This window comes from Macrotis lagotis, chromosome X (genome assembly GCF_037893015.1).
Source record: "Macrotis lagotis isolate mMagLag1 chromosome X, bilby.v1.9.chrom.fasta, whole genome shotgun sequence".
NCBI lineage: Eukaryota > Metazoa > Chordata > Mammalia > Peramelemorphia > Peramelidae > Macrotis > Macrotis lagotis.
Window position 1 is genome coordinate 268,143,349 of NC_133666.1, and position 21,443 is coordinate 268,164,791.

The 21,443-nt window shown below is 36.2% G+C and overlaps 1 protein-coding gene across 8 annotated transcripts in view; it reads right to left on the minus strand.

The window, feature by feature from the left end:
- Positions 1–21,443, minus strand: part of IL31RA (interleukin 31 receptor A) — a 108,239-nt gene that overhangs the window by 7,178 nt on the left and 79,618 nt on the right. For 6 of the 8 annotated variants that reach the window (XM_074208768.1, XM_074208771.1, XM_074208767.1 and 3 more), the window contains 9 exons: positions 19,912–19,994; positions 17,794–18,010; positions 13,368–13,550; positions 11,117–11,218; positions 8,275–8,421; positions 7,128–7,268; positions 5,731–5,824; positions 3,275–3,353; positions 84–589 (listed from right to left, as the gene is read on the minus strand). In XM_074208768.1, coding sequence (XP_074064869.1) covers positions 84–589; positions 3,275–3,353; positions 5,731–5,824; positions 7,128–7,268; positions 8,275–8,421; positions 11,117–11,218; positions 13,368–13,550; positions 17,794–18,010; positions 19,912–19,994 — 1,552 coding nt within the window. Of the gene's footprint in view, positions 1–83; positions 590–3,274; positions 3,354–5,730; positions 5,825–7,127; positions 7,269–8,274; positions 8,422–11,116; positions 11,219–13,367; positions 13,551–17,793; positions 18,011–19,911; positions 19,995–21,443 lie in introns of those variants that run through there. The other 2 variants (XM_074208774.1, XM_074208773.1) reach the window with 2 other exon arrangements.

Below are 21,443 nucleotides of genomic sequence, written 5' to 3' on the forward strand. Positions count from 1 at the left end.
CATTCATTCTAAAGGATCATTCTACTCTGTTACTTCCCCCACAAAAACAAACAAAAATGAAAATAAATCCAGACTATAGTTACATTTCATTCTTTTTCTTGTTTGGATCAGAAAATTTCTCAGAGGTGAGGAATTCTCTTGTTGTCACTGAATTTTTCAAATAAGGATTCAATTCAGCTTCTTCCCAGGGAGGCTGCTCTGGTTCCAGAATTCCAATAGCATTTGGCCTCTGGAAGAGTCTATCCTTGGCGTCCTCATGCGGCCTTTCTGAAGATTGCTCTTGTGTTCCTTTAAGTGGAGTCAAGTCTGAAGATGAAACTTCTTGGAAACCCTTTTCTGAAAAACTGTAAAAATTATAAGAAGAATTATATGGAGAACTCACATGATTCTCCTCTTTTTCATTCAAAATGTTTCCTTGCATCTTCATCAGTTCTATTCTGTGCACCTCGGTTTTGTCCAGGAAGTTCTCAAAGTCTACCACTAACTTGTCAATCAAGTCACCAGAGGAAGACAAGTAGGGCTTTGGAATCTTCTCATCAACTGCCTTCATCTTGTCATGGAATTGGACCTCTCCTAGATGCAACTTGGACTGTCAAAAAAAAAAAGAGCAACACCCCCAACCCCACCACCAAGAGTCACTTGGATGCCACAATGGACAAAGAGCTCAGTTAATGGTAAGTTCTAAAATACTCTTACATAAGAAGATCCCAGGTTCCTTTCTCATCCCACCCTCCCTTGATCCCAATTCTTCCTGATTCATTCTAAAGATTTCTACTATGGTAAACAAGTAGGTGTCATGTGATTACATATTATACCACTAAGTTTGCCAAAAGCAATGCATTGTACATTTATAGGTAATTTTTTCTAGAAAACTCACAAAGATTCTGGGAATCTTCACAAAATTCCTCCAGCCCATCTTATTGGAGAGAAAAATGAAAATGCAGAGCACTAAAGTTACTTTCAGATCATAGGATCATAGATTTAGCTTGGATGGGTCCTTGGAAACCATCCAGTTCAACACTTTCATTTTACAGATGGGAAATGAGATCCAGAGAAATGAAGTGATTTGTGTAAGGTCTCTCTCAACTACTAAATAGAATAGTCAGAATTTGATCTCAGGTCCTCTGATTTTTAAATCTAGCAAACTTTTCACTGAACTAAGAAACACAATTGTTTCTATTTTGGTCAGAAACCTTGAGGGTTTCCCCCCTCCCAGATTTTTTTTTTAGGACAATGCAAAAAAAGATTTTTCTTGACTCTTTTCTGATTCTCATCTGCCTTAGTCACTGAGATATCCTGAGAGTTTTACCCTCCCAACAATTTTTTTCTTTTGTTCTTTTTTGGGTTTTTTTTTCTTTTTCTCTGGAGGAGAAAGTGAGACTGAAAGCATTACCCTCACTCAAATACAAACCATTTGCATGTCCTGGCATCACCTCCCTAATGTCATGGTCTTCTTCCAGAACAAAGGACAAAAAACAAGAACTAAACAACAATTATGTAAACTTCTTTTTTTTTTTTTTTTAGTTTTTGCAAGGCAAGGGGGTCAAGTGGCTTGCCCAAGGCCACACAACTAGGTAATTATTAAGTGTCTGAGGCTGGATTCGAACTCAGGTATTCCTGACTCCAAGGCCAGTGCTCTATCCACTACGCCACCTAGCCGCCCCCTTATGTAAACTTCTTTTTATCAATTATTTCCCTGGAAGTGGATGGTATCTTCCTTCATATGTCCTTTGAAGTTTATTTGAGTATTTAAAATTCTCAAAATAACTTAATCATTTCCCACATTGTCTTTTGATATTTAAAAGATATAAACTAAAAGGGAACTTAGGAAAAGGGATAGCAGGCAATAGAGTTCAGCTTCTTATGATAAAGAGTATCTCCTTAATCAGAGGAGAGACAACAGCAATAAGGATGCCTTCAAATCAACTTCTTAGGATAAATTCAGTGAAAGACCAATCTCAGGCAGGAGAACACAAGGCTCCAAAGACTCTAGGTCATTCCAAGGCACTCCTGACTAGACCACCATTGGCAAAGGGTGGGGTGGGGGGGGCGGGCAAGGTTTTTCCCCTTAGTTGTTGGAAGGAACTTGGGGAAAGATCAGTGAGGGGAGGAAGCACATTTGTTAGTTTCCTAATGTTAACTAATTATTCTTCCAAACAAAGTACAAAGGTTAGTTGTTTCTACTAAACTGGAAGTGCTCTGGATACCCTGTGTTCACTTGGCAAGAAACTGGACTAATAAATATTTGAAAATTTTCAATAATAGTCTTGAAACATAATGAGTTTTTTATATGGTATTTAAACAGAAAGTTCCATTCCTACTTAATTGAGATTTTACCTAAACCTGCCCAAGAAGAAAAAAAAATTCCAGCCAACTATATGATAGAGTGCTAGATTTGAAATCAAGAAGATTGGAGTTCAAATCCTGTTTCAATGCTTTTTATTTGTGTAACCTGGGCATTCACTTAGCCTCATAGCCTCCGTTTCTTCATCTATAAAATCCTTATCTCAAATGTTTGTTGTAAGGCTCAAATGACATGATACACATAAAGCAAACCTTAATTTGTTGTTGTTCAGTTGTAGATGACTCCTGGTGAACCCATTTGGGGGGTTTTCTTAGCAAAGATACTGAGTGGTTTACCATTTCCTTCTCTAACTCCTTTTACAGAGGAGGAAACCAAGGCAAAAACAGTTAAGTGATTTTCCCAGGGTCACAGAGCTAGTAAGTGTCTGAGGCCAGGCTGTGCTATCTAAGTGCCCCAGAACATTAACTATTTTTACTCTAAAATCTTAAGACTAGAAATGATGTCAGTGGTAATCTAGTCCAGTTTTTTCACCCAGTACAGGAACTCTATTTAAAGTATCCCCTACCCAGAGGTCATCCAGCCTCTGACTTGAACAATGAGAACCCATGTTCAAATACAATTTCTCCTTATTATGTAACCTTTTGAGCCTTAACTGCCTCATCTTCAAAATGAGGAAGATGGACCACATGCTCTTTGAAGTTTGGGGGTTTTTTTCCCAATTTTTACTCCTTTAAGAAGTCATAAACCTCAGTAAAGGTCTAGCCACAAAAACCCATGCCTTCACTGAGCAATCTGGTTATCAGGAGGCTAAATGTATTTAAAATTGATTCTACTCTTCTCACTTTGATCCTCATATAAACTCTGCTCTAATCTCAACTCATTATCCCAACCTGCCTTTGCTTAGCCTCTCCTTCCCTGAAACCCAGATTACTGGAATGATTTTAGGAATAAAAATATGATCTCTCTTACTTTAAAATTGTCTCCATGCCACAGGACTACATTGCTCTTTGCAGGATTGGGGATTTCTGGACAAACTAGTCGTTTCAATCTGTCATTAAGAAAGAAAAGTTGGTAAGGTTTTGTAATTTCCCCCCTAACCATGCCAAGTTTAGGATATGTCTTGTGTTGAGATCTAGAACAAAAGGTACAAATATTTTTGTTATTACATAATTCTAAATTGCTTTCACCAAATAATTCAATCAGTTTATAGTTTCACCAGAAGTATATTATTACACCAGTTTCCCTACAATTATGTCAGAAATGAATTTATCATCCTTTTCTATTTTTGCCAATGTGATAGCTATAAGATAGTTTCAGAGTTGCTGTAATTTTCATTTATCTGATAATTAAATAATCTGAACTGTTTTTTAAAGTATCTGTTAATAATTTCTTCTTGTAATAACTGTCTATTTCCTTTACCAGTAATCATGGGCAATGGTTCCTATAAATATATCTCAATTCATTAAATTATAGATATTAGATTTTTATCAGAAATATTTAAGGCAGAGGTGACTAGGTGGCACACTGATAGAGCACCAACCCTGGAGTCAGGAGTACCTGAGTTCAAATCCGGCCTCAGACACTTTAATAATTACCTAGCTGTGTGGGCTTGGGCAAGCCATTTAACCCCCATTGCCTTGTAAAAACTAAAAACTAAAAAAAAAAAATTTAAGGCAAAGATATTCTCACCCAATCTGTATTCCCTTATTATTATTCTAGATGCATCATATTTTCTTCACAAGATTTATTTTTTCTCTAATAATTTCCTCTAGGTAATAATGATTGAGCATTTTTCTCCCACCCCCACAACTATGAAAGGCACAACTTTTTATTATCTTCATTTTTTTAAATCATGAGCTTTTAAAAACTTATTTTATTGATCATTTGTAATTTGTTATGGTTTAAGATGCTGACCAACATACAATTTTCAACGAAGTGCATCTATTTCCCTTAAATTCTTGATCTAAAGGTAAATCTTGCCAGTTGGGAGGTCCTTAGATATGACTGATTATCTGAGGTAAAAATTACTGTAGCCATTGTAGACAGGAAAACAAGAAATGGAAAATTAGAAACTTGTTCACTCAAACAAAGCAGCCAGTGTGTCTATAACTAAAGATGAGAAATCTCCTTAATTAGTATGTCATCATTCATTGTACTGGGTTAAGTACTATATGCATCCATCTAAGCAGAACTGGGCCCTCAGAACAGCAATATAGAGCAGCTGCATCAACTTTCCCATAATGGAATCTAAGGTAGGTCACGCATTAATTCTGCAATCTGAAACTATGAATACTTTTCATGTAAACAAGTTTTTCAAGTCTCAAATTGGACTTCTCATTACCCTTCATCATCCTTGAAAATATCCTCCTCTTTCTTGTTATACCCCACTCTAACTGACATTTGTATGCTAAGAAAGTGGGTCAATGCTTTCATGGAACCTTGGTATCATGAAACACTCATCGCTAGAGATTCATGGATACTCCTGGCCTTTTCTGCATGATCAGAGCAACAGATAGTGGGCTATCAAGGGTTTCCATGTTGAATTTGTTATGTCCTTCAAAAACATCCAAGCTATATACAATAAAATTTTGCCATTCATTTCATTTACAATTTTCTTTTTTTTTTTTTTAGGTTTTTGCAAGGCAAATGGGGTTAAGTGGCTTGCCTAAGGCCACACAGCTAGGCAATTACTAAGTGTCTGAGACCAGATTTGAACCCAGGTACTCCTGACTCCAAGGCCAGTGCTTTATCCACTATGCCACCTAGCCACCTCCATTTACAATTTTCTTTCTGTTCTTCTTTGTATATGGAAAAGTTCATGTTCCATTACATTATTATACTATAATTTGTTCAGTCAGTTTCCCTGGGTATTCCTAAATTTCTTTGTCACTACCAAAAGAATAACGATAAATAGTTTTGTATCTATTAGTCATTTCCCACTTTCTTTGATCTCTCTGGGGTATAGACATAAGAGTGGTACCTCTGATTCTGAGGATATGCACAGTTTAATAATTTTAATGATGAAGTTTACTATCCACCTCCTGACAGAGGGATGAGGAACTTGAAATGCAGAATGAGACATTGATATTTTGACCTAGCCAATGAAGTCATTTGTTTGGTTTTACCATATATATATGTTTAAAATTTTAGTTTTATTATGCATATTTGCTCTTTTTTAATGGAGGAGGAAGAGGAGAGAAAATAAATGCTTATTAACTGAAATATTCATGGAAGATTCATGCTTTTCAAGTACAAAATAGTAAAAATTAGAAATTATTAAAACATACCAAAAAAAAAGAAAGAAAAGAAAAAGGACTGTGGCTAAACCAATTTATCTAGTTAAGCATCTGGTGAAATTTTCAAATTGAAATAGTGACAAATTACTTATTCACACCATTCCCTCTTCTCCACACATAAATTCTTACTTGGGTTTGATGAGACCACACAGCATTATGAGGATACCAAGGAATAAAAGACCACCTCCAGTGATAGGGGCTAAAATCACAGTCTTAATGATACCTGTAAGAAAAGGAGAACAACAATGGACCAAAAGAAGGTTTCCTTGCTTCTTCAGTAAAACCAGTGCTCCCAAAAGGATTGTTTCATTGGGGATAATCCATTAATTTAATTAACATATGTTCCTTGTCAACCATCCTTCATAACATGTAACATATTATGTAACAAGTCTAACAAGTCTATCTAAGTTAAGCATAACCCCAAATCTAGGCCTAATCTGGATTGTTCTTCAATTTAATTTCATCAGGCACTCAGGACAAACACCAAAAAGGATTGCAGTTTCGCCTACATTTGAGCAAATACAAAAGAACTGGAAAAGTTTTTAACAAACCAACAAGTAGGACAATATTAAATGTATTTTTTGTTTATGGAAATGATTACATATGGTGTTTTTATGTAAAAAAATGAATTTTAATTCTTTATAGCTGGCTTTTTTAAAAAAAAGAATGTAATACATTTAATATTCTCCTACTTGTCCCTTTGCGAAACACTTTTACAATTCTTTTGTATTTGCTCAGTGTGCTCAAAAATGGAATCCTTTTCGGATTTAGATGTTCAGAATTCAAGACCTGCCTCCATTATTACTTCCTAAATATAATTGTAGGCAAATAATTTTTCCCCTTTCCAGACTTGTTATCTCATTTATAAAAAGAGAGTCAAATTAGATGATTCTAAGGTCCTTTCCAGCTCTTGATTCTATGATAAGCCAAAGTTTCTCATCTCTCCTAATGTTAGAATCTGTGTTTGTGACTTGGTGATAATGTTAAGGTTTGTTTTGGTATAGAGATTGATTTTTAGAATGGCCATTCTTGCTCAATTTATTTGTAGCAGAGTTTAGCCTTTGAGCCCATGAAACAGGAGAATGACTGTTAACTCTCAACTCAATTCTAAAATTTCCATTTCTCCTAAGTAATAATTGTTTCCACAGTAGCATGTCATTTTTCTGCACCCCATTCTGGAATATCATAATATGGGATGCAATAGAGATCATTCCATATTTTAAAAAACCAAAACCCTCATCCTTTATTTTCTTTTGGACTTTTTCTTTTATCTTTTTTTTTGAAGTTTTTGCAAGGCAATGGGGTTAAGTGGTTTGCCCAAGGCCACACAGCTGAGTAATTATTAAGTGTCTGAGGTCAGATCTGAACTCAGGTACTCCTGACTCCACCTAGCCACCTTTTTTCTTATTTTTTTTCAAAGGTAATCATCAGAGTATAAACTTAAAGAAATCTCAAGGTAAGCAGATAGAGTTGAGAAGAAATGCAATGTCCATAAAGAAAAATCACTCCCTTTGACAGTTACTCACTAATGTATAATGTCTTGAATTTGGAACTTGTTCCATTCTTGCCTCCAGCCAAGGTATTCGCCATGATGTAGACAGTGTATAGAGTGTTGCTTTCCAGGGAATCCAGTTCATATTTCAAGACACTAGAATTGACTGTCCTAGCTGTAAGAAAAGGTTTGATGAATTTTTAAAAGACAGGCTGGAGTAATTTAAAATACCATCTGGCACTCTTCCAGGGATCCTGATAATGGAACATTTTGGTGGCCAAATAAATCAGAAGCATCTGAATTCTATTCCCTACAACAGCAAATTCACAAGTCACAAAACCCCACTAGTTACTAGTTACTAGTTGGTTTTAAACCAACCTTCAGTATTGTGTGCTTCTTTCCATTACACACACACATAGGTAAGGAGAAAACAATCAATATTCTGCTCCACATACCCAAGGATCACTCTTCTCAACCAATTCACCTTTAGTTCTGTTCATCAAAAGCAAATATTTCCTTCTTAGTTCTCTTCAAAGGCACCTATAGAATCTTATATTCGGTCTCGGATTTTACTTAATCTTGTCTATGTCACAGACTGTCTACTCTAAGATGAGGTCCTTAAGGGCAAGATCCAGGCCAGTTTTCACCTTTGTATTCCCTAGAAAGTCTACCACAGCACTGGGGACATGGTTTGATATTCACCAAGCCTAAATTGAAATTAATTAGCTAAAGGAGGAGGTTTGTACATCATTTAGGACATAGACTTCCACTAAGAAAGTCCATTGCCTATCAGCTTAGGTCAATGCAATTACCATGGTCTTACCCAGCCAACAACATTTTTCTTCATTTTGAAAATGGTCCCTCTTAGCCTCTTTGCCTCATCTCTTTCTTACCTAACCTTAATGAGCATTGCCTTAGTCAAACTGCTTTAAGAGCTTTAAAAGTCCAAGGTCTCCCACTGCATTCAGGATCATCTCCAGTTATCCTGATCCATATCTGGTCACTGGACCCAGATGGCTCCAGAAGAGAAAGTGAGACTGTTGACTTTGCTCACTTGCTTTTAATGGCATCACCTCCTTGATGTCTTTTTCAAGAACAAAGACAAATAACAACCACAACAATGACAACACCTTGATTAGAATAAAAAGATTTTTTTTCAGTCAATACATATGTACACTTACCAAATTCTTTTCCATGTTCAGATTTATAAAACACCGTGTAGTTACTGATGAAGCCCCTTCTCTTCATCTTGGGAATCTCTTTCCATTTTATTATAGCTGTCTGGGCACTGATATTTTGAACCGTAACTTGTGGGCCATCTAATGGGACTTTTAAAATAAGACAGGAAGTCAGACAGTGAGTACTCATGCACCATCAGCCTGACTTTCTACTACATTTGTCACCTCCAACTTCAAGGAAAAGAAAGGTTTCTGATGAACACAACTCAGATTGGATTAAAGCTGGATGATGGTGCCAGAGGGGGTAGTCAGGAAGACTGGTTCCATCACTCAGGTTCTAGTTCCAACAGATAGCTACGAGCCATGAGGCAATCACCTACCTTCTCTTAGCTCTGTTAGATCTCTATATTTTAATTTTTATTCCTGGCAGCTTAGTTAGAGATTATGAGTATGCAGCAAGGCAACATCTATTTAAAATATTGCTAAATTTTATGGATCAAAAATACATCTGGATAATTGTAGGTAACAGCTCTGTATGTGATAAAAGTCCAGGGCTGAGTTGTCCAGGATATTTTAAGATATATGTTTTCAGGATGGCAAACCATGATAAATAGTAAGCTTCTGTAATTCTAGCCACTGGATCACATTTTTCTAGCTATCTGTAAGTGCTCTTTTTATGGAAAAATTTTCTGAAGTTTCTGGTGGCAATGACCCAGTCTTCAATTAAGCAGATAAACTTGATTTCCAAATAAATCTTTATGATTAATTCATTTTTCTGATATCTATCAATATTTTAACTGGCTAAGTTCATAAAGATATTGCCCAAGTGGAGGTTTTAGAGTCTACTCTTGAATCTTATTGAACCTAAATGACATTTCAACGGTTTTGGAGAAAAATTCCACCAGATGTGTAAGGTGTTCAATGTGTTCTTTGGTAGAATTATATTAACTTAATATCATTCATAATCAACTTGGTGTTTTTATTTGATTCATTCTTTAATCAGGAAGCCATATGATAATGGATTTAAAGTTAGGCAGGTCAGTAACAAACTTAAACTGTTTCCCTGAAAATTCTATGTTTTATATCAATTGTTCTTAACATGGTTGTGTTATTAATATGTTTTATGAAAATAATTTTCTATATGACCATCAAAAATTCTAGCATCCTTGATATATTTTGTTCTATTTTACATATTTTCAGAACATAAATAAACCATGAATGTGGGACTTATGTAAATCCTAGGGTCCTACTATTGTTATTTTATATTTAATGTTCAGCAGATTATTGTGTAGATAGCTACAATAATAGCTTTGCTTTTTAAAAAACTGAATAAATTTGTTGGGATATAGGCTCACTCAAAGCATCTTGTAGGAGATAGATGAGATGGATGATATTATATTTTATCCTTTTATCACATGATTTACACAGACATTACCCAATGAGTAATTCTGAGTTTCTAACAAAAATATAATCTTTAGGTAATTTTAGTATCAATGGCCCGGACAATGCTACTTCTGAAAACAGACCTGCAAGACTTAGCCATTTTTTAGTTGTTTTTTTTTTTTTGCAAGGCACTGGGGCTAAGAGACTTGCCCAAGATCACACAACTAGGTAATTAAATGTCTGAGGCTAGATTTGAACTCAGGTCCTCCTGACTCCAGGGCCAATGCTCTATTCACTGCACCACCTAGCTTCCCCTTGGTCATTTATGTATATATTGTCATTTGAGTTCATGTAAATGTTCCCCCTGAAGACCTTTGAATCCACTTTTGGACCTTGATCATTTCAAAGATCCAGAGGTAAAACAAGAATGGTTTCATTCAATAAGTCTAGTGGCACCTACTTCATGTCAGTTTTTAATAATTAGCAGCCGTGGGAGTAATCACCATCACCTCATTCTTCTCAGACAGTTAATGGATCACTGATAGAAATGGTCTAGAAACAAGTTATTATCCTATTACTCTTTCATGTTTAATCATATGTAAACAATTGTACAGATGGATATAATGAATACTTTTTGTATTTAAGTAAAAGTTTAGTGATGCAAATTCATTTTCTGTAGAATCAAAGAAACCCCTGGAGCAGATGAGATGATAGGAATAGCTAGTACTTCTTGAATCTGTGTGATTTTGATTTCTTCTTTTTGAGTCTTTATATTTTAATAGTTTTTCATTCTATGACATTTGGAGGTTGTTTAGGATAGCTATAGCTATTTTAAAAAGACTATTCTTAAATTCATACAGATCAGTATTATATTTGGATGTTTATAATAATGCTCTGGTTCCAGAACAAATAATTTTTAAATTTTAACTTTAAAAAGTTGGATTAATCATGTCATTACCTTACTCAAAAAGTTTCAATGGTTTATCTTTATGTACTAAAATGCAAATCCAATCTGATATTCAAGATCTTCCATAATATAGTCAGTCCCATTCACTCCTCCTCTTCCACAAATAGGCTTAGCTATACTAGACCAATTACATCTCTAGGTTTTTCTTACTTCTGATCCTTGTCTCACTCTTTTCCTTCTACCTCTAAGAGCACCACCCCTTTCAAAATCCATTCCCATACTATCTCTCTCATCTCCAACCCATCATCCACAGTCCAAATTAATCATCCTTAAACATCACACTTTTCTGTCTGACATTGAATGTTCAATCCAAGCTCATAAAGTGCAAAGCTAGGCAACAATAGAGGTGGTGAATGAGCTATGGAGGGTGCCATCCTTATGCCCTTATTGAAAGAGTCTCAGATAAAAAATAGAAAAAAATTTTAAAAAGAAAGAAAAAAGGGCTTCAGATGCCCATTGACCCCTAAAAATGCTAGATGCTGTACTGTTACATACTCCCTTCTTCAGAATAAGCCTGGATAGAATGTGGAACGCCAACTTCAGCTCCCACCACTGGATACACTGAGATGTTATAACACTGGAATGGCTTAAAGATGTCTGCAGAAAGAAAACCACATATGTTAAGCCCATAGTGACTGAATGGAGACAATACTTTCCCAGGAACTAGGATACAAAGTAGTTACCCCACTGACTGCCTTACCTTGGGCAAATCACTGAAAACGTCTTAGTCTTCATTTTCCTCCTCTGCTAACTATGGGGATTGGACTTGATGTATTTAAGGGTAGTAGTAACAGTAACGATAATAATAACAATAATAATAATAAGTTTTAAATGATTATTAAGTAGAATTACTTTTATTATTATTATTATTATTATTATTATTATTATTATTATATAGCAGCTCCTATCTTCATCTTCATCCATACTAGACAAGATCAATTATTTCACTGACTTTAGCTGGACGATCAGGTTAAATGAAGATGTCTGATGAGCACCAGATTGGCAGTAATATTCCCAGTAAAATGTTATCCTAGAAGCTAGAGGCTCTTCTCTCCCCATTGGCTGGGAGGCACAATGGAGAGAATACCAAGCCTGAATATATTATTTTGTATATAATAATATATTATTATAGTATATGTCATATATATATATATATATATATATATAAGCCATATATGAACACATTTATATACAGGTTTACAGAGCACTTTACAGATATTATCTCATTTTACACTCACAACAGTCCTGGAGGTAGTTGCTATTATTTACAATTACAGAGGAAACTGAAGCTGACCAGAGTTTAAGCAAAAGTATCTGAGGCAGGTTTGAACTTAGAACATCATGACTCCAGATTCAACATGCTACATGTACCACATGGCTGCCTAGGGAATGGATCTTCAGACTGACCCTGAAGCATCTATTGCTTCATTGTTGTTAATTAATTCATTTGATTATACTCCCAGTAAATTATAAGATCTCACTTCTTATTTTTTGTTCATTTGACTATTTGTTTTTGGAAAGGAAACATGGTCTTGGAGATAGAGAGACCACCTTGAAATTAAGAAGCAATGAATTTTGCTTCTGAAGTATATACAACATGAAGAGATCACAAATCTCTTAGTAGGAAACCAGGCAACTCTTTAACATTACCAATTACAGAGAAAATGGTAACCTGTATTGGTAATTATCTAGAGGTTCCTTATACCAATTAAATCACAAGTCTAGTCTCTATCCCTTATTATACATGAATTCATATATATATATATATACACATATATATCTAACTATATACCCATATAAACACACATAACACACTCACACATATACACAGTTTGTTTACTTTAGTGATGAGCTCTGAGGTTTTCCAGCTTGTTCCAGAAATATTTTGCCCCATTGCTGATTTTCTAATGAATTATTTTACTAATGGAAATGGGTGAAACCTTGTACCCTAGCAAAGAGGCTTCTTATTTCTTTAGTAATTTAAGGAGAGCTAAGATTTCTCAGAACAAAAGCACCCCATTCAGAACAAGAATGACCTTAAAGAGCACAGTCACATAGTAGTAGTTTTAGGAGCTCCTATCTTTGTCTTCCTCCATCCCAGACAAGATTAATTATTTCATTGACTTTAGCTGGATTATAAAGTTCAATGAAGATGTCTGATGAGCCCCAGATTAGCAGTACTATTCCCAGAAAATATTGTCCTGGAAGCTGGAGGCTCTTCTCTCCCCACTGGCAGCTAGGAGGCACAATGGAGAGAATACCAAGCCTGGAGTCAGGAAGATATAGATTCAAATCTGGTCTCAAATATTCACAAGCTGTGTGACCACTAAAAAAAAAAAAACAAAACACTGTTTGCCTTAGTTTCCCCAATTGTAAAATGCAGCTAATAATAGCACCCATCATGCAGAATTGTGATAATATTTGTAAAAATGATTAGTACATAGCAGATGTTCCTTTTCTCTCATTTCTGGTTAAGAGAGGACAGAACCTCCAAGTGAAGAGGAAATAAAATTTACTTCAAACTCTTTTCATCAGCAATCAACCAGGCAAATGAACTATCCCCAGTTTCCTAACAGCCTCAACCTTCAAGGATTAAAAAGAGGCAGCATTCACAATTATTTGTTGCTGCAGAAACTCAGTTGAAGGCAACTAAAAATGCCTTTAAACTATTTTTTGCAGACAAAATTGAAGATTATTTATAGTTATAACTATGCTCAAGGAACTGTAAAGTGAGGCTTTGATTTACCTGCCCTTACGGTCCAGTTCCTGGTCTGTGAGACAAATTCCCAGGATCTCTCCAAATTCTCCATCTCTGAATCTGGGTACCACTCTATTAGCCATCTGTCAACTTCTTCAGCTAGGGTTTGCCACTCCACCTCCAGGCAGTCCCGAGATTTGTACACTTGTATAGCTTCAATGCACTGGAGAGCTTAAACACAAGAAACCCCAAACAGTGTCAGCCCCGTGAAGCATCACTTGCTCAGCAACTAGCAGAGACACGAGACTTGAGACATAAAACAGGGAGGAAAGCCCAAATTCAGGCAACGAAACCATTAAATAGTTCAAATAGGTATTCAGTTCTCCTAATCTCTTATTTTTGTTTCCTCTTTACACACTCAAATGTATCACTTATACTCCCCATCCCTCTTTTCATTCCTTCTTCCCATCCCCTTGGTAGAACTAGGTCTTAGGAAAGTATCTAAGGATTCACACTAAGTAGAAGGGACATAAAGTTTAATGTGGGAGGGTAAATGGGTATGAAGATGTTTGGAATGAAAGTCCTTTGTAGTCTCCCTACCCTTGCTGTACTTTAATGGATAAATCAGGGGAAGCCTTAAGTTAAAGGATTAAATTTCTAATGACAGAATTCCAGGCATGAGGAGGAGGAGGAGGAGGAGGAGGAGGAGGAGGAGGAGGAGGAGGAGGAAAAATGAAATCCAAAGAGAATTTCCAGATAATGCTAAAATCATACTGGTAGATTTATGGGTAGCCACCTAACTAAGCCCTAAGGCCAGCCTTACATAAAGAATATATGGTTTCCTATCCTCAGAGAAGTTGAGACCTTATTTAGATAAGGCAGAGGCATGGCTAGACCAACCAGCAACTAGCCATCTAAGCCACATATCCATTGTGTACCTTCATAAGTTGTCTGCAGGTTCAGGAGTAGCCCCATCTCAAGAGCCAAATCGTATGTGCCTCTTTAGGAGGAAATTTGGAGCTTAAATAGTAAGGATGATTTTCTACTGAAAATATTCCAAATCCACAAGGACAGAAAAAAAAATCAGAAGTACTGAATGAAATCAGAGCCCCCCCCCCCATCACCCTGTCCCCACCATGGACTCTGAGGATCTCCCACTGGACAACATCCAGCTTGGATCTCCTACTAAAGCTGCACTTATAATCCGGGACCATGTTCCACCAACCACGACCAGGGGAAGTTTATATTCATTCTATAAAAGAAAGAGGGATTGAAATGAGAATACAAAAGCTCTTTCAGCATGGTAAACACAGTCTGCTATAGGGAAGCCTCATGTTGCCACAGCTGAGAGCCCCATTCACAGAATGTAGAACAGCCCCCTCTGCTGGCTCCTAAATGTGCTCCTGTCTCGTTGCTCCTGCTGGTCCTACCCTCACCCACTCAGTTGCCAGCACATGTACTGGAGATGAATCTCCATAAATGAGATGGAAGATCTACAGGGCCAAGATCCACATAAGGGCCACAGGATGGTAGAAAGAGGGCCCTACATCCATAAATCATGTGGAAAGAACCTCATGAATTGAGTGTGTAGATTGTACATGGTTCACCCAATTAGAGGTAGTCAGAGCTCTAGAGTTTCAGGGAACCTGATCGTTACTTTAATGATTTAGGGAATTCTTACTCATTTAGGTTTTGACCAAACCCCATGTCAGTTCCAAAGGTATAACACTGATTATTCAGCAATGATTCTAGTTGAAATGATGAAATGCATGAAGTCGCAAGCATATGATCCTACAGTTTCTGAGAAGGATAAAGGAATACTGGAGATAACCAGGATTTTGTGAACTTTGATATTTGATATCTATCAGAAGTCTATACTAGAGTTTGACAACCTCATCACCTCAAGGAGTGACCTACATGACCCAGGTCAGAAATGAATTGGGCCAAGCTACTGATATATCATTATCTAAAGGGATTTCATCCATCACCTGTGCCACACAATCAGGAAGGAAATCATGAAAGTGGAGTAAATGCTTTATAGTAAACACTAAGATTGAGGCCAGATATCAAGAGGGTATAGAGGAATGACCTCGTCTGAGAAAGGAGCATGTTCTTCTATTCCTGTTTTGACATCTCAGTAAAATCCCTTGGTAAAATTAATGTGATTTGATTGGTTAGAAGATACCTCCATAGTTTCCTTTAAGTCCCAACTAAAATCCTTTCTTTTTACTGGAGCCCTTTTAAATTCTTGTGCCTTCCTCTATTAATTATTTCCTATATCCTGTATGTAATTTGCTTTGTACATATCTATATGCATTTGTCTCCCTTATTAGATTGTAAGCTCCTTGAGGGGAAGAACTATTTTGTGCCTCCTTTTGTATCTCCAGTGTCTAACACAGTGTCTGGCACATAGCAGAAGCTTAATCAATGTTTACTTATTGATTGATAGGGGTATTAATCGCTGAAGAATATTGATGATTTCCTTTAGGAAATGTTAACTTGTTATTGACACTAGATAAAGAAATCAAGTATCCAGAAAATGGCAGAGGGACCAGGAGATCCTGAAAATAAGAGAATCCAAAAAAGAGAGTACTTGTGAAGAATCTCTCCAATGGGTTCTTGTCTGAATGAATCATCATTTCTAGCTCATTTACTGTCTGAGGAAACTTATCCTAAATTCCACTCATCCCGACAAGTCAGGTATCTTCAATATTTCTTCTCAGCAATAGTAGGGTCATATTTTTGCAGCTTCATATCATTTCTAAGTGAGAGGGGGTCATACAGAGTTCCCTCTATCTCTTGAAGGTTGGTATTAGCTCATACTATAAAAACACAACCAGGAAAATAGAGAAAGCAATTTTAAAAAAAGAAAGCCATTTGAAAAGCCCTTCCTCCATTTTTGGTAAGTGGATTAGAAACAGTTATGCAAAACCTATCATGCTCCAAAGTCCACGTAGGGGACAGCATTAAGTCAAACATAATGCTCACTCTCATAAGGAATGGGCTCTCATTGACCAGTCCCCCATTACATTAATATATTTTGATTATATTTCTTCCACTTCATTGGTTATGAATTTAAAAAAAAACTTCACAGTTAAGTCAAGTCAGGATAACAGTCATCTCCAATGTACCATGTTCATATATTAGAGGTCTGTTGGATGACAATATGTAAGGAAGGGAAGAAAGTAGGTTTTCCCAGTATATAGGAGCTTGAGTCAAGATTCTCACTGAATAAACATCACCCCACAGATCAATAGCTACTATCTCCAAAAGGAAAGACCTGGGGAATACAAGTAACAACTCTTTGAGAATCCATTGTCCCATTACACTCCCTGGTATTGAAAGAATAACACATCAAACAGAGAGAGGATGGGATTGCCAGTAACTGTACCCTTATCATTGAAAGGCATGTACCTCAGATTGCTACTAGTTATGTGACCTTGAGCAAGTTAATTAATCTCTGTTTGTCTCAGTTTTCTCACCTGTAAAAAAGGGGATAATCATAGTAGTTATCTCCCAGGGTGGTTGTGAGAATAAAATGAGATAATAATTGAAAAATGCTTAGCATAATGCTTAATATTTAGCACTATGTAAATGTTAGCTATCATTACTATTAATATTATAATATAATATATACAATATATATATATAATATCATATTATATTTTAATATAAATTTTGCTAAAATGTGTCTTCATTCCAAATGGATTCATTCAAGTCTAAAAGAAATCAATCTATTAGATTCCTAGTTCATAAACCATCTCTAGAGGCTTAAATTCTGTTTTGTTGTTATTCAGGAAGTCTGACTTTTCCTAACCCCATTTGAAGTTTTCTTGGCAAAGATACTGTAGTGGTTTGTCATTTCCTTCTCCAGCTCATTTTACAGATGAGAAAACTTGAGGCCAACAGGCTTGAGTGATTTACCCAGGGTCACACAGTTATTAAGTGTCCAAGGTCAAATTTGAACTCAGATCTTCCTAACTCCAGATATAGGTTTTTGTCCACAGTACATACTTAACTCTCCCTCTAAATCCTATATTTACTTATAAACCTTTAGGATAGCAGGCTTGTACTATTTTTTTCTAGGTTCCTACACTGAGTGGCCCCCTAAACACCACCTCCCCATCTCACTTTACTTTAGAGATAAATTCCTAAAATAAGCTCTACTGTTTAATTTTTCTGTTTCTCAGAAACACGTTTTCCTGTTTTCTAACCTTTGTGGCAGATGCCCTATGTGAGGTCATTATTGTTGCCAAGAAAACCCTAAATGGGTTCACAAAGAATAAGACATGACTAAATGACTGAACATCAACAATTATAACTCTTTGCCAACCATCCCCACCTTAATGCCTACAAATCCTTTCATTTCCATTTGTTTGAGAAAGACATTTCCCCTTTAAGCATAAATTCCCTCCATTGTGATTATTTTGGTGGTTTAAGAATTGAAATATTTTCTATTCTATGTATAACATACGTTTTTCATGAACAGCTGGTATTCTGAGTGTCGCTTCTGGAGACACACCATCGGATGTATTGTACGCCACAGACACCAGGTAGGCACCACTTCCTAGATGAAATTTAAACTGTTGACTGGTCGTGGTAATTGCTTCTTTAACAGTTGTCTCATTTTCTGGAAAGTACCAGATGTTGTAGTCACGTGTTTTCCTTACATTTGGGTCCTCTCTTGTGACCTACACACAAAAAATGCTGACATTACTAACAGAAATCCACTAAATACCATTGAAAACAGTGACAAAGAGGCACTTTGTGAAAGAGGAAATGAGAATGAAAATGAAAAATGTTTGGGACCAGTCCTATAATCAAAACATTACCCTCTGAGTCTAATCAACACAAGGTGACTAAAATATTAAAACTCCTTTTAGCATTATAAAACCCTTTGAGAATATCCTATTCATGTGAATGCTGTAACGGGTCTTGAAGGTACCCACTATGAAACCAAAAATAACTAAGAAATCTTAAGTCAGTGTTAGCAAGGCCTTCTCTCTAGCCTCCTTTCACATATCCCTCTATTCCCATCAATGGTTGATTGATTCCAAAAAAGACTGATATCACCACAAGGGTATGGGAATGAATGCTGTAAATGACCTGGGCTATCTCATTCTTGGTTAGCCTAGTCCTGCCATATTGCATAAGAGCCCATGCATAGACTGATTTCTGAGATAATGTGGGCATTCACATCCACTCTAGGGCAGGCACCAGAAGTCATTGATTAAACCAAACCCTTGAAAGATTAACTAGACTTTGTTCTAGGGAGATAGAACAAGCATTTGCTTAAAATTGAAAAGCCAATAAAAAAATGACATAAGGAATGACATCAGAGAAACTTGAGAAGATTTGTACGAATAGATGTAAAGTAAGGGTGCAGAGCCAGGAAAACAATTTATATAATAACAGCATTATATAAATAAGCAACTTACAAAAACTTAGGAACTCTAATCAATGAAATGACCAACTATAACTTCAGAGGATCAATAATGAAGCAAACTACCTCTAGAAAGATAATTAGCCCAGAGTATAGAGTCAGACATGCATTTTTTTCATATGTCCAAAATGTAGATGTGTTTGGCTTAACAATGTTTATTTATTTCAAGGATATCGCTTTTCTTTTTTTTTCAGTGTATGGGGGGGAGAAAATAAGGAGGAGGAGAGATACTAGGAGTACTACCAAAAAAAAAAATAAGGAGAGGCCCTAAAACATTTAAAAGAAAAAAGCATAGAAAAGAACAGAAGGAAGTTCAGAACACAACACAGATAAGCAGGAGTGTTTTGAAATTATAAGTTGAATTTATTCTATGCTTTTTAAAAGAATCAAACTATTATGCATAATAGAAATTCATGGTTTCATATACAATCTTTTTTTCTACTCTACTTTGCAATTGGAGGCATTTGTTAGTGCATATTTTTTTAAATTTGTAAACAATTTAGTCTCCACCATGGCCTTTTTCCTCTTTATTTTACTCCATCATTCACTAACATTACATTTTTCTGGGGCGGCTAGGTGGCGTAGATAAAGCATGGGCCCTGGAGTCAGGAGTACCTGGGTTCAAATCCAGTCTCAGACACTTAATAATTACCTAGCTGTGTGGCCTTGGGCAAGCCACTTAACCCCATTTGCCTTGCAAAAAAAAAAAACTAACATTACATTTTTCTTCACTCTTGTCCCATGGACTTTCTCTAGAAAAATGACTCACTTTGAATGCTGTTCCTTTTGGAGAGAGAGCGGACTGATATTTCCAATACCTCCAATGATCAACCAATTCACCTGTTCCTTAACCAGAGCTTCTAAACTGAAAGGTAGAGGGAGGTGACAAGTGAGCAGCGAAAGCTCTAATAAGGATGTTGCTTGAGGCAGGTGAATTGTGAGCTACACTGTTGAATGAAATGAAGTGGCTTCTTCAACATCATGGGTACTACCCTTGAAGATGACTTAAGTAGAAGTAGATAGAATTCCTTCTGGTTAGAATGACGTTTGTGAGCCTTGGTGGATTTCAGGAGCCTTTTAGGTAAGGGAATATGAAAAAGATTATCCAATAGGCTGGGGAAACCTAATATGGGACATAAACATCATTACCTTCCATAACAGCTGCACTGTCCTCCCTCCATTGGGCTGGACTGGCCCAAGAACTCTCCACAAGTCCAAGCTGGAATTTGGAGCTGTGGAAAATGAACCAAGTGTGAGAAGAAAGGCTTTCCCAAATACACCCTTGCTTTCCCAACCTACTTACTGAACAGTAAATTAATGAACAGAAAAGCTAGAAAGAACCACCAGGTTGCTTCTAGGAGGATACCATTTGGAAACTTTTGTTGTGTCTGTGCATTCAAAGAAGTGTGACCATGCATGTGAACAAGATTGCTACAAAATAGGATTCCCCCATAAAGGAGAAAGAGTTCATTCCATTTTTTGACAGCACTATCTTAAAGGAATATTTTCCCTTCCATCAAGCTTAATTTGCAACTTCTATCCTTTGTGGTCAAACCTTCTTTCATGTAATAATTCTTCAAATCCCTACTACATTCTCCATAAGCTTTCCCTCAGACCAAAATGCTTCATTTCCTTCAACTAGTGTTCATAATGGCATGAACTCAAGGGCCATGAAGATCTTGACTATCCTCCACTGATTGTACTACAAGATATCATTGTCCCTCCTTCAATGTGATGCCCAGCTTGTGGTAAGAAGATTAATGTCTGAGGTTATGGTTTTGGATAGGATCCTGTCAGTTGTGTGGTTATTCAGTGGTTAGGGAGGGCTGAGGGCCTGTTGATTTTCTGCCCAGGCTCTTAAAAATTGAAGGAAAATGAGGCAGTTAGGTGGTACAGTGCATAGAGTACTGACCCTGGATTCAGGAGGACCTGAGTTCAAATACAGCCACTTGACAATTACCTGTGTGATCTTGGGAAAGTTACTTAACCCCCCCCATTGCCTTGTTAAAAACAATGAAGGAAGACCTAGGTCTCCTGAACATATATATACACAAACACACATAAACAAGGAAAGCATGAACTTGTAATTTCATCCAGATAGCATATTATTTGAGAAACTGACTCATATTCACAGTATTAGTATTAATGAAGCCAGAAAGTTTAAGGAAGACACAATTAAAACAAAGAAATGCTCTTCTATTTAGAGAGGATTCTACTTAGAAAGAGAAAAAATAAAGAATTTATACCTTTTTTTTCATTATTATAGATAGAGTGAATATTTTTCCTTTTGAAAATTGCCTACTTATATCCTTGGACCATTTATCAATTAGGGAATAACTCATTTATAGATTTGAATCAGTTCTTACTATAGTTTGTAGGTCCATTATTAGAGAAATTTTCTTTAAAGATTTTTTCCTAGCTAATTGTTTCTTTTTTTTAATTAATTCTATTGGATTTATTTTTGTAAAAATTTTTAAATTTTGCTTTATTAAAATTATCCATTTTATCTAAAAAGATGTGGTGCCCAAAATAGAACAAAATATTACTGATTTGATCTGGATAGCAAAATAGAACTTAACATTTCCTTTATTCCTACAAAATAATAAATGATCATACCTTGCTAAGAAAAAAAAATGGTGGTTTAGGGTATAAACAAGTCCTTCTGTCCTGAAGCATCTCTT